We start from the raw sequence: 13215 nt of genomic DNA on the forward strand, positions 1-13215 counted from the left end.
AGTTGAATTTCATCAAAAGCCTATGATGTGTCAATTAGCTTTTAGTGCAGGCAGATAAGCATTTAATGCTTGAGAAAGCTCTTTAAAAGCCACTAGTGCAGCCAACATAAATGGAAATTCAGTAAGCCTTATTTAGCAGCTGACAGGTGAATATTAAGGACTATCCAATAACTCCATCCACTCTTTTCCATCAGCATGCTTGTATTTCACATGAAAACTACTGGAATTTGTTTTGTGAGTCCTTTAGAATGGAATTAAGCTCTCTTCTTCCTTTTCCACTTTTACAAGCCACTTCTTAGTCTTTGTGTTCCCTGATCAACCTAAGTCTCTAAGTCTGGTTCAGGTTGCTTTGATTCAATGACATGTAATATAACAACATCATGATTACACACCATGTCTGCATTATTTATTGATGCTCCAAGATGCATAAACCTAGACTACTGATGCTAAAGCAAGGTCTTTAAGATAAAGGTTACCTGATATTTAGAAATGTTAAAGACTGTAAGTTCAAAATAGCCTCTGGGATGTATCGAATGCAATTCTGGTACAAATTAAGGCTCTCGAGGGAGACAAAGTGACATGCTTCTGCTGGAAGCTCTGACAGTCTGTTCCGTGACAAATCTGCAGGCAAAAAAGAAACATTCAGGGAAACTTCGTGAGGGCAAGCATTGTCTGTATACACAAAGACAAAGTGGGAAGAGTTCGACTGGAATCAGTTTTGCTGTCCTGCAAAGTTTTCAAGATTACAAAATGATTCCCATTTCACACAGGAAAGAAAGCAACATCTTTTAAAATTTTACAGCCACAATGAGAAAGAGAGAGACAGATGCAACATTCCCTAGCAGTCATGCTTTCACATATCAAATTGCCTAATGCTTAGGGAGCTAGTTTAAGATGCTGAAAGCCCAGCTTCCAATCTCTTTTCTAGGACCATCTTTAGATTATAGACTTGATATTTGGGTGCTTTAATGAAAAGGTTAATAACTATTAAGGGATTTAGTACACTTTATATAATAACTAAATAGCCATTGGTTGTGTGTATTACAGCGCGCACACACTCTTCTCCCACCTCCCTGCTAAAATACTCCGTGATATATGGAAATCTCAGCTTGAAGCCTCTATTCTACTATATATACACTTCATATAGATACACACACATTCACAGATAACAGCTCCAATAGGGAAAAACATGGAGCACACATCTTAGAAGAGCCTTTTGTATGATGGCCAGAGCATTCCCCCTTCAGAGAGGTAACGATTCAAGCCTTCGCTCTCAATCAGGCGATGCAAGGATTTGAATAAAAGGTCTCCCCAGTTCCAGAGAAATGCCCTGCTTGCTGCAAGCTAAGGTTTACTATTTCTTTGTGATTATACATTCCCTTCTGGGCAGGGGACAAAATTTAATCAAAAATAGCACAAAATATTTATATTTGAAGATCAACATTTTTCCTAAGCCAATTCCAATTATCAGGTCTATATGTATAAAATATCCATCAGCATTACTCTCTATGCTGTCCTCCTTCGAGTGTGAAAGCTGCACTGTGATAAATAACACAGTTGCAGAGGGTTATTTTTTGTTTAAAGAAGGGTGAGGAAATAAATGACAAAGGACAGTTCTAAAAACAAACACAAGCACCTCCTGCTTCCTAACACGCTCAGCTCTGAATGCTGACAAGAGTGATGTTCACCACCGAGGGCACAAGAAAGATTACCCTGTGTCAGCAGGGAGTTCCTAGAGAGATCCTGCCAGTTTAACAAACTGACGCTTCGCCCTTACATTTTAAAGCAACAGCGGACATTCACTGCCAAAGAACTAGCTAGCCTGAACCAGTGCTTTGAGCAATCTAAAAAAGAAAAAAAAATCCAAATGTAATTGCTATTTATTTACTTTGAATTGCAATTCCTCCTCACCAGCGTAGGAAGATAAGAACCCCCACCCCCAAATCTACTTTATAAGAGGAATATTTTAATTTCTATCTCTTTATTCCATGAGGGAACTATCCAATACAGGTTACTTTTCAAACACTGAAGATTCAGAGGGGTTTTGTGTGTGTCTTGAAGATTTTTTTCAAAGGCAACCTTGCCCAGAGCAGAAGGGCCCTTAGCAGAGATACTCTGTCCACTGCATTTAAATTAACTTCACTGCCTGTGCTCTGTGCTGCCCAAGAAAAACAGGTTACTTTCAGCGCAGCAGGAACTAGCTCTGTTTAGCTCAGTGCTTCGCACTTTGATCAGAAAACATCCTAAGCTATTGCTGATCACTGGAGAAAAAATAAGTAATAAATAAAAATCCTAGCAGAAAGCAGCACTATGAAAACTTCGCAGACAACAACCTTTGTATGTTAAAATACATCCAAGTGGGAAGGAACTGCATCCTGCAGGTATGACTGAAGCTAACTACAGCAAGGACTATGACATATAAAATATACCAGATGTTGAGATACACACAGATTAGAAAACATAAAAATCATGGAAACTTCTAATACACTGATATAAAAAGGTAACAGGAAACACAAAACTCCTGGTCTGTTCAGCGATGAGTAGGAGAATCACACTACAAAGACAATTAAGCACTTCCCTTCTTTTCAGCTTGTATCAGCTGAAAATTGCCCTTTTAAATTGATATTTCTGACCAGCTCCAGCACTGGGAGCTAAAACTACAAAATAATAAAAGTCATCAGCATTAAGTTTGTACTGCATTCCTTGAATTGTTGTGTCTCATAAGGCATTTAAACAACATTTTTTCCCCACTTCTCTACTTTTTGGGCAAGAGGACACACATTATTTAAGTGAAGAAAAACTTTCATTTATAGGTAGCAAAAGACAGCTTCCCTAGCATCCTGATCTTACCATATGCCCCTCTGAATAAAACATCAGTTAAATGTTTCAAATACATTATTCATATCCAGTGAAACTGAAACCAAGCTGGTTATAGTCCACATGTCTCTTTAATCGCATTTCTTACCGGTAGCCACAGTGGTGGCATACAAACTACAAGGAAACTTGTACGAGAAAACCTAATAAACCCTCAGCAGCCACTGCATCCATCCTTGCAGATACAGAAGGGAAAAAACCAAAACAAACATACAAAAAGGTTGCCATATCTCAGGGCACAGCAACAGACCTAAAAGGAGTCTGCACAGACATCTGATCAACTCTCATTCAGAATCGGTCAAAAACCATCATGCCCACCTGATTGTATCACACCCACAACCTACTCCAAGTCAACTGGGTTTACAAAGTTGGAGAACCCCAAGAAATACCATTACACAAACAGCGGTAATGTACCTCCTATCAAAGAGTAAGCAAAGTCAAAGCTAGCAAGATCCAGTCAGACAACGGCACTCTGTTCGGCAGAGGGCATTCAAACCCTGCTGACCTGCTTCACAATTAGAGGTGGTCGATACTTCCATCATCAGCAACAAAACTACCACCTCCTCCGAGAATGCCTGTGCAACACACACTGTATCTCAAAACTCCCTTGACTGTAAAATTTGTTTGAAATCAAGCAAGGAAGAGTCATCATGTGTGCCATTTTTCTTCCTCTCAACTGTTTCGGGATGGTTAAGACTCTTAATTCAAAAGAGATAACTCCTAAGATTTCTCAAAATAAATAAGTACATAAATGAATTGGGCTGAGCTAAAGGCTTGGCTTCGTAACTTAAATGGTCTTTCACATAAATTTCAAGCTAGAGTATGCCAACACAACTATTAAAGAAAGACTATGGTGATGGATCCTGCCTTCCTGCTACTGCCAGCAACTTCTCCTACCTCTGCTGCTCATTCCAGGCCCTTTGTATTGTCCCTGTTTTGGGGAAACCCTGAGTGGAGTGACATCTAACAATTTTTCCAGACTATTAAGAATCCCTAGCAGTTCCCTCATCACTTCACCGCACAACCCTGCAAACTTTTATGGCAACACCAGGAAAATAATGGTCGCAGGGTCTCGTCTTCTGGTGGCAGGGACATCTTTTGTTGACATAAAGCACTCACAAAACTTCAGCTTCAGTGGAGACAGCTCAGGTGAATCAGGCTGATCAGAATCTGCCTAAGAATGTGTGGATGATAAACGAGACAGTAAAATGCCTGTGCACTTCCCTGCAGGGACGTAGCGTACACTTTCAAGGGAATTTATGCAATGGACTCCTATATTGCACAAGCCATCTTCCTTAACTCACTAGTCTTTCCCAGGGTTTCTTTACCTTATTTCTATAATTTGATTCTCATTAATGTTTTACTAAAAAATGATAGCAAATTCCTAAGAAAACTATAAAAGCTGTGTAGCTGCACTGGAGTTGAAGCAGAATAATATTGCTAAAACTACATAACAACGTGATGCCCCAAATTGCAACATTCCCAAAGGGATCGCTCCTGTGCCAACATTGTCCTAAAATGTAACAGAAGAGCGATTTCCAAACAAATATATTGTCCCGAATACAAATCCTGAAACATTCATAATAAGTGCAGCCAATTATAGTATTTGTAATCACTAAAATTATTTGAGATACACGCAATTTGCCATAACATTTCATAATCATGTGTTACAATGTAAGAAAGGGAGTAAAACGCAAATTATTCCAGAGATTTAGAGATGACAAGCAACAAATAGGAACAGAGTGTAATCCAGAGTGGGGGGAAAAAACCTAAACTTCTACATTAACTAGATGCTTATGCATCTATTTTAAAGAATTATTACATTGGGGTCCCCATACATTGCGTAAGGTGCTTTCTCGGGGATCTTACAGGAATGGGAGTTAATTCCACTGCCATTATCTCACAGAATACTAACACCCTTCCAACAGACAGCTTTGTCCCTCCTTCACACAGCTGTGCTGGCAAAGCAGTTTTTAACACTACCCATTTTAGCAAAGAAATAGGCCTCTCAACTAACAAGAGATCTTTTCTGGCAGAAAACATCACAATGTACGATTTGTTTTAACTCCATTTTGGAAAGGGTTTAACCATAAATGTGAGAAGTCTCAGTTGCTTTTTGTTTCACTTTATCCTACTAAAGAGCATTAAAAACCTAGTATTTATGTACTGTTCAGACCATGAGGCATGAGAGTACTACAAAATATATTTAGTCTTTCTTAGCTATGATTTGGTATTTCCAAAGAAGTAAGTCCCTGCAAAATAAGATTAAGTATGAAGAAATAAAAATAATTCTTTTAAACAACAGATGAGCTCATAGCATGATAGAAAAGAGACACTAAAGTTGGCTAGCAGTAAAGACTTAAGTTTTCCAGACTTCCCTCAATCTACAGTGATTTCTAAATGATGGCATTTCCATCCAGCACTGGAAATTCAGTGGAAAGCAGTTTAAATTGGAGCTGAATTTTGAGGCAGCAATACAGTCTCTTAAACCATTCAAAGTAGCTGTAACCAGTTACAAGTTCAGTCAATAACATTGCAGCAGTTCTATTCACATGACAGTCACGAGAATGCCGTCTTATTCAGAGCATCCATGATTTCATCTGCTTGAGTAGGGAGCTAAGGGGGAGGTTTGCCAGGAACAAAGGCGGCAAACCCTAGAAAGAAGGCCAAGATACTGCAAAACCAAAACATGATGATTTCCAAGGACCCCTCAAGATTTAGACAAAAGCAAATACATTATGAAATACAGTGTGAATTCTAAAACTGCACATGAAGTATTGCTTTTGGTTATTTGCAACCCTCCCTTCTCCCCAACCAACTCCCCCCTCCCCCCAAGTATTTAAAACTCCCAAAATCCAAAACACAACATCCCTAAGAATCAGTGACATTTCTGATTTTGGCCAATTTCTCTGGAATCCTGCCTCACCCCAGAAATCAGACCTCCACGTGGGATGAGAAACAGGGTACAGAATACAGCCTTCATTGTATGAAAAATTCAACCACTCCATTCTCTTCTCTTCCTTTCTCCTAAAAATACCTAAAGCAAATGAACAGTTCTAACAAAACTAGGGGAGAAGTATTTTAAAGAAAAGCATTCTGGTGACTGGTTATATATTTACGTGCATATTAACCTGCAGGACAGCAGGATCTGGTGCTTATCCAGCAAGAGAAAGCGAGTATGAGATAGAGGAACAAAGACTGAGGTATTTAACTCAAAATACCTGGTCAATTAAGTTTTTAAGTTATAAATGCTTTTCTGCTAGCGTGTGTGCGCATGCGCATGTGTAAATAAAAAATAACTCTACAATAACCAAAAAATCCAGAAATTACAAACTATAACTAAAATTCATATGAAAATTTCTCTCTCCATTTCTCAGAAAAATGACACAATGCTGCACTGAGATCTTATTTAAATCCTAAGTATTTTCACAAATACTGTAGCATGAATTAAGAAACAATTGATAACTGTCAATTTGAGGCAGAGTATCTGCTTCACTACCCGTGCGCATACCCTTGCTACCTGACATACCATTAAACGCAGAATGAGAAAAAGAGAGAGACTAATCCCAGCCCCCCCCAAAAGCACAAAAGCCGAATTTCACGATGAATAAATATGAGTGAAATATGGTTATTGCAATCTGGACTAGGAATGACTTGTTTCTGTTCACCTTTCATGGGTTAAAAATCCTGGTACCAGAAATCTGCTTTAAAAAGGCTCTTCCAGGCTGCTATAAATGGATCTGTTTTCTTGAAGGCAAGATCATGTGGAATTTTGGCAAAGGGGAAATGTTCTTTGGAACTAAAGTTCTTTGTGAAAGATAAAAAAAAAAAGCCAATGATACAAACACAAAATTAAGTTTCAGAGTGGAGTCAGACTGCTGACCCTTTCCATATTAATCAGGATTCCACTCAGAAAGCCAGTATATCCAAATTTAAATATGACTAGAGAATACACTGCATTTAAAATTACATCATTTGGCACTAAACAGAATCTCCTATTGCTAAAAGGAGGTTATTCTAACATCAAACATTAGTGGGACTGTGATCACATCTTAACCTAAACTGTAACAAAAGTTTTGTTTCAAACAAATTCATAGACACACGAAGATGCACTAAGGTACCTGGCACCTCAACCCACCGCTTAAGCTATAAAGAGGGGGAGCTGTGCCTCAACTGCTGCTGGCACTCGGAAAAGCAGGACGGTGGCGACTTCCAGTTCACCCAGAGATGCTGTTGTGAGCAGTCTATTGATCTGGTTGCTCTGGGAATACCGTGCCTGCTCCCACTCCAATTAATTATGACATGAAGACCAGTTCCAGGCCTGGTCTGTGTTATGAAGTTTTGCAGATTTAAAAAAAAAAAAAAAAAAATCTGTCTTTTGTCACCACTGATCTGCACGTGTCCTTTACGTTTTTTAATGTAAACCAACAAAACCTAGACTTTTGACTGCCTATTCAAAACTGTAAGCCCATCAACCACCACAACATTCACTGGCAAAACACTAATATGAAAGAGACTGTGACATAATGTCAGCAGCTGTAAACTGTGGGCTCCCACCCATGATATATCATGTCCTCTACAATAAACCAGCTGCAGATGCGGGACATCAGCCATGAATGTGCTGCAGCAATGCAACAAGACTGCTACCTGTGAACAGATTTAAATCCTGACAACAACATTTGCTGGTTTACACAGCCCTACATTAGGATTACTTCTCCTGAAGAAAATAATCTGTTTTTCTGAAAACTATGAAGCAGGTGTTGTAATTTAAAAGCACTCAAGTTTTTCCTTTTAAACTAGACAAATCCAAAATATATTAACCTGCAGATTACAGAAAAGTAATTTTAATGTAAAAAGCTAGAGCAGCCAAGCAACGAACAGGATGCGGACAGCCAGTATGAGAAGGAAAAAGGCAGAATGAACTCATCTTTAAGAGGACAAGGTATAGTTCAAGAAGAAATCGTATGGGTTTCTTCATATATACAACTTAAAGACTAGCAGCAAACTCCACAGTTTCACAATGGTAACAGTAAAGAGGCTGTGATAACACCAGATTCTCATAAAACACTGATGCATATCCAGGAAAAAGCAGGGAAGTAGTTGATGTAGTCTTGCAGATATGGAAAGCACGTCACCTGAACAAACTCATTTACAACTACTGCTTCCGAACAGCCAGCCTCCTCCCCGGCAATTAACTCCTTGGATTAGTGATGATATCTGAAAGGTGCGTGTAAACAGATCTTTTCAGGAACTTCTTGATGTTACTTGATAGCTCAATTATGACAAAACACATTTAAAACCAAGTCTATCAGAACCATTACTTCCCTTTCCAAATGCATCTGAAGCACATTGTTATATAAACTTTAAGGGCACGTTTTGTTCCTTTGTAATTCTTTCTATTAGCCAAGTAAATTCAAGCATGTTGATCTTGGTCTTATGAACTGGTTTGTTTTACCTCCCAAACATTTCAACACTTGAAATGAAAACTTGAAAACAGCAAAGTTTGTGACCCTAATGTAGAAAACATTTTCATAACATTACTAAATAAAATAAAGTGAAAGCATAGCCCTGAACGGATGAGCTACTGCTGTTACTGTACTGTTTGTTCTTTCTGGTGCAAGAAAATTTTAAAACATCATACTTTCACGATATCAATCTGATGATGCTGGTCTCTGAACTGAACAACTGGGAATGTTTTCCTCTCCTTTTTAAGCACTGAAAATGTCAGCATCTTTAAAGCTTCGTTTCACACCTGGAGGATTTCCGGACATAGGAGGGATGACCTTACTTCTTCCTGCCTGTTATCATATAACACCACCACTTCTGTCATACCCACTCTCGTAAGTACTAATTTAAAAAGAACCTCAGAAATGACTTCCCCTGACTCGTCTACCTGCCAGCCCTGTCGAACCTGGAACTCTTCCCAAGTACTCTCCCATTGAGCTTAGACACCTCTTGTAAACCTACTAATTGGAGGTGAAAGAAGTTGGTATCTTCTGAACTGAGAAGAGCCTATTTTAATTCAGCCACTCCTTTGTTTTACCTAAGTAATGCGAGTGCCACAGCACCACTCTACCCAAGTGGAAATACCCGAGTAACAGTCACAAAGAAGATTCTTTCCACCTACCATACTGTTGCAGCCCTGTAAACAGCCTAATGAAATACAGCTCCCCTTTCTGCTCCTGTTCTGCTTCTATTTCCAATATTTCATTAAGTTAGAAAAGTTAGTGTCAAATGTATGATCCTCTCTTCATATACCTATCACACTTTTACTTAGCAGGAGTAGTTGCAACATTAAATCATTTTTTTAATGCTTGCAAGGAGTAACATTTTGTAACCAAGAATCTCCAGCCTGCGGGTTTTGAACAGACCGCAAGATTTCTGCAATTACAGAAAATGAGGCAAAGGTTAGTGGTTTGGTCCAAACGTCAGCTTGGCAGTGCTAGGCCTCGAGCGGAGAGGTGCTCACCACCACAGCCTATAGCCTACTTAACAAACCTGACAATATACCGCATACCATACTAAAACTGAAAGATCACATTTATGAGTCTTCTACATTTCCTGACTTGCTCTGTTAAAAACAAGGTTTGCAGCATGCTCTTAACCAAAGCTGCCCCACGCTGTCCTTTATAAATCCCATTTCAAATTGTCACCAAATCCTTGCCAAATCTCAGAGGTAAGGACCAAAGTTTCACATATACTACTTGCTCTGGCTATATGTTCTGGAACGCTCAGCGCAAACAATAAAGCTTCTGCCAGAGTTTAAAACAAACACACACACACACACACCTGACTGAAGAACTCTCACTCACTAAATTTGCTACAAACAAAGGATTTGTGAGCACTATGGTCAAAGAATTTACCTTTTCACTCAACACCTAGGTTAACAAAAAAAACCCAGCCAGATTTCATTTGGCTTATTTTAAGTCAGGAGCCTCTCAGGAGCAGTTGCACAAGGGAGGCTGTCAGAATCTGGCTTCCAAATTGCTTGAACTACGCTAGCTTAATAAATCGCCCCTTCAGTTCTTCTCCATTAAAATACACCACATAAAACCAAGAAATGGATTGAGTACAGCTCTAACACTGAGCTTAGTCTCTGCAATATTCACTACTCACTGTAAAATAGAATCTATGTAGAAAAATCCATAACAGCTTTCTTTTTTATATTGAAAATAAATAACTTCAGCCATACCTGGGATCAAAGAGTGAAAATGAGAAGATTCTAAACACCAACTCCCATTCTCGCTCCCTTTCTTCTACCAAGTTATTTTAATGCATAGTTGCTGTGGTTTATCTTTCTCTTTTACACATGAATTAAAACCTTATGGGTGTCACAGTGAAAAGCACTGATTAAACATGAACACATCCATTTTAGTCCTGCACACTTAATGTCAGATGCTGTATGTGGTCGTTTGACAAGAAAGCACATTCCCAAGTAAAGCAAGATTTTCACACAGTGATAGACCACGAGTACTGTGAGAAGAGGAGAAACATTCCAGGCAGAACGACAACTTGGAAAAAATGCCACTTCCTCTGAGAAGTAATAGTATTTTCCTTTTGCAAGAAAGACTATTGCTTTGTATTAAAAAATAATAATAAAAAAGAATGGAAACTATAGAACATTGTTATATGGTTGTTTTTATGCAATTGCTGACAAATAGGCAAAGGTGACAAGCTCTAGCCCTTACAAGGATTCAGAATTCCTGATATTCCCTGGCCTCCAGGCTCTTACAGGCTCTGGAACAGGAAAAATCAGTAGCCTTAATGAATCAAACTGTTCTGTCAGGCTTTTTTTTTTTTTTTTTTTTTTAATCATAGACTGTGGTTTTGCAGTCAGCTGATCTTAGCCTGTGCTGCTACTGAAGGGAATTATCCCTTCCGTGCATTATCATCCCCTCTCTTACACCAGCACTGCCGACTGTACAGCCACACAGCCAGCTGGATCTCGTTGCTGAGAACAAATCTTGCAAAAAACCAAAGCCACAAATAGATTTCAGCCCTTCCGAGACATGATCTGATTCATGGTGCAGCTGTGTAATCTCTAACACCAACACACAGCAGAGGATGAGAATGTGTGGCTACATGACTACAGAAGAAAGGGACCATGACTTTGGGTAGTAGCTGAGACTGGCTGGCTTATGATAACCATGAAACTGCACTTTTTGGTTCCCTAAAATACACATTGTTAAATAAAACAGATCTCTTCAAAGCAGCAAATAGCACAGTTGTGACCAGGGATTTATTCCCAAACTTCTGCTCATTATGGATATGTATTTGTGGACTTAGTACGATGTTCTAAGGACCACATATGGTGCAGCAGAGCAAACACTTCAGGAATGAGATGCAACTACTTTTTCAGATGAGTAGGGAGCAGAATTCAGTGGCTTTAAAAGGAAGCCATGATCAAGGAAGACAGACGACCTAGTAGCTAGGCTTTATGGCTGCTCAGTAAACAGCGCAGAGTACAGCTAGACTACACACCGTAACCGAATGCACTGACACAGCAGAGATTATTTCAGCGAAGACCAACTGTTCATCCATGTTCAAAAATAAGGATTAATTCTAACCCTTTACTATAAAGTTTGGGGTTAAAGAAGTTTTTACATACACTCTGCTTCCAATGCATGGTAGACCCTGCCCCCACAGAATCTTCTCTCTTCCAGCAATTTCATTGCTTTTCCTCACTAAACTTGGGCATCCAGCCAACAGAATAATCATGCTTCTTTTTCAAACAGTAAAACACCAAGCCAAGCTAACTAAAATAAGTGAAAGTAGGAGAAGCAATGTTGCACGAGATCTAACAGAGAAATGAACCAGGGTCTCCAGCTCATTAAGTCCAGTTAAATCCACAAAGAAGTTCAGGTCTCCAGTTGCAAGTTACACTGCAGGTCCCACTGTTTTTTGTGGGAAACATGTACATACAGTATTCATCTCCAGCAGAAGAACCCTCCAGACTCCACCTGCAAACCTGGTAAGGCAGCATACCTTCCTTCATTAATTAGTCTGTTTTAAAGGGGATTATTTGGGGTTCACTTAAACCTATTCCTATCTGACTGTAATTAAACTGAAAAAAACCCCCAAACTAGTCAAATCATATCATAAGACCTGTATGCCTAGTCTTTCAGACCAGTTTAGCAAAAATGGTTTAAAATGATGTCTTAAAGCCATGGAGATATGCTCTCTGGGATCTAGTTACTCTGGTGTAAAATTATCACCTCAATTAGATATGCCTTACTACTCCTTTACTGGAGGCCACTGATTCTACAGCACTTGTGTGAGCATTTCCCAATTCACAACAGGCAAGCAAAACAGTCAGGTTAGCTCATACTAGTGGGTTTTTTAATTATTTAAACTACTCTGACAAATTCTGCCTGAAGCTAACTTGGGAGGACTTACATGAACTGCATCTCTAGCAGATCCGTAAGGGCAGCAGACTTCCATTGTCAGCACAGTCTCCTTAAACAAGCTCATAACTGCATGTAGACAAGTCTTTGCCTTTACAAAAAAAAACAGTTTAGAAGAAGCTGGAGAACAGATAAGATTTTTAAAAGAAAGTTTTTAATCAGGATTTTCAAAGTGGACATTACTTGGAAACAAATCAGACTGAAGTCCTCATATGTAAACATTTTATTTTCTTTTAGCATTAAACAACCATCTTGGCTAAGACAAAGGAGACTAAGCTCATTTTGTAAATGTTTTGCTGTGACACCATCACTTCGAGCCATTACACATTTCAGATTTGCTGATTCAGCCCCTCAATCCCAACATACCCAACATAAAATTTAGCTCTCTTGATGTAATTCCTCCTTGTCTGTTTTTCCTTTAACTTAGATCTGCTTTACCAGTTCATGCGCTCAGTATCCTGGAAGAACTATAATGCTTCAGAATTAATACCAGTAAATGGACATACTCCTAGCAAAAATGGAAGTGCTTCCTCCCCTCCTCCCTTTTTTTTCTTCCCATAGGCCTGAGCTGCTTTTCTCCCATACTGCTCATGAAAGACATAGCTTCCTTCTACAGACACCGTTCCCCGATCAGGAGATAATTAATTATTTTCTACAGACTGTTCCTCGATCAGGAGATAATTTCTTATTTTCTTTTACATCTCCTCCCTTTCCCATGAACACTTCAAGACAGCTGACCACTCAAGACTGGAGCATAACTTCTTGCTTTCACTAGGCAGAACTAACCTGCCTGTTCCTCCGTACCCAACGACAAGTTCTTCTTAACCCAGCTAAACTCAGTTATCTAGTTTACAGTGCAGGGCAGAGGGGAGAAACTGCTGCACAGAAATAGGAATGAATGGCAAAGGGCCACAACTTCTTCAGCCTGCTGAGACAG

The 13215-nt window shown here is 39.2% G+C and overlaps 1 protein-coding gene across 15 annotated transcripts in view; it reads right to left on the bottom strand.

Annotated features, from left to right (window-relative positions):
• Positions 1–13215, bottom strand: part of LRCH3 (leucine rich repeats and calponin homology domain containing 3) — a 71076-nt gene that overhangs the window by 39884 nt on the left and 17977 nt on the right. For all 15 annotated transcript variants that reach the window (XM_064516764.1, XM_064516761.1, XM_026093468.2 and 12 more), the window contains exon 2: positions 477–621. In XM_064516764.1, coding sequence (XP_064372834.1) covers positions 477–621 — 145 coding nt within the window. The remainder of the gene's footprint in view (positions 1–476; positions 622–13215) is intronic.

This window comes from Dromaius novaehollandiae, chromosome 9 (assembly GCF_036370855.1).
Source record: "Dromaius novaehollandiae isolate bDroNov1 chromosome 9, bDroNov1.hap1, whole genome shotgun sequence".
Lineage (NCBI taxonomy): Eukaryota > Metazoa > Chordata > Aves > Casuariiformes > Dromaiidae > Dromaius > Dromaius novaehollandiae.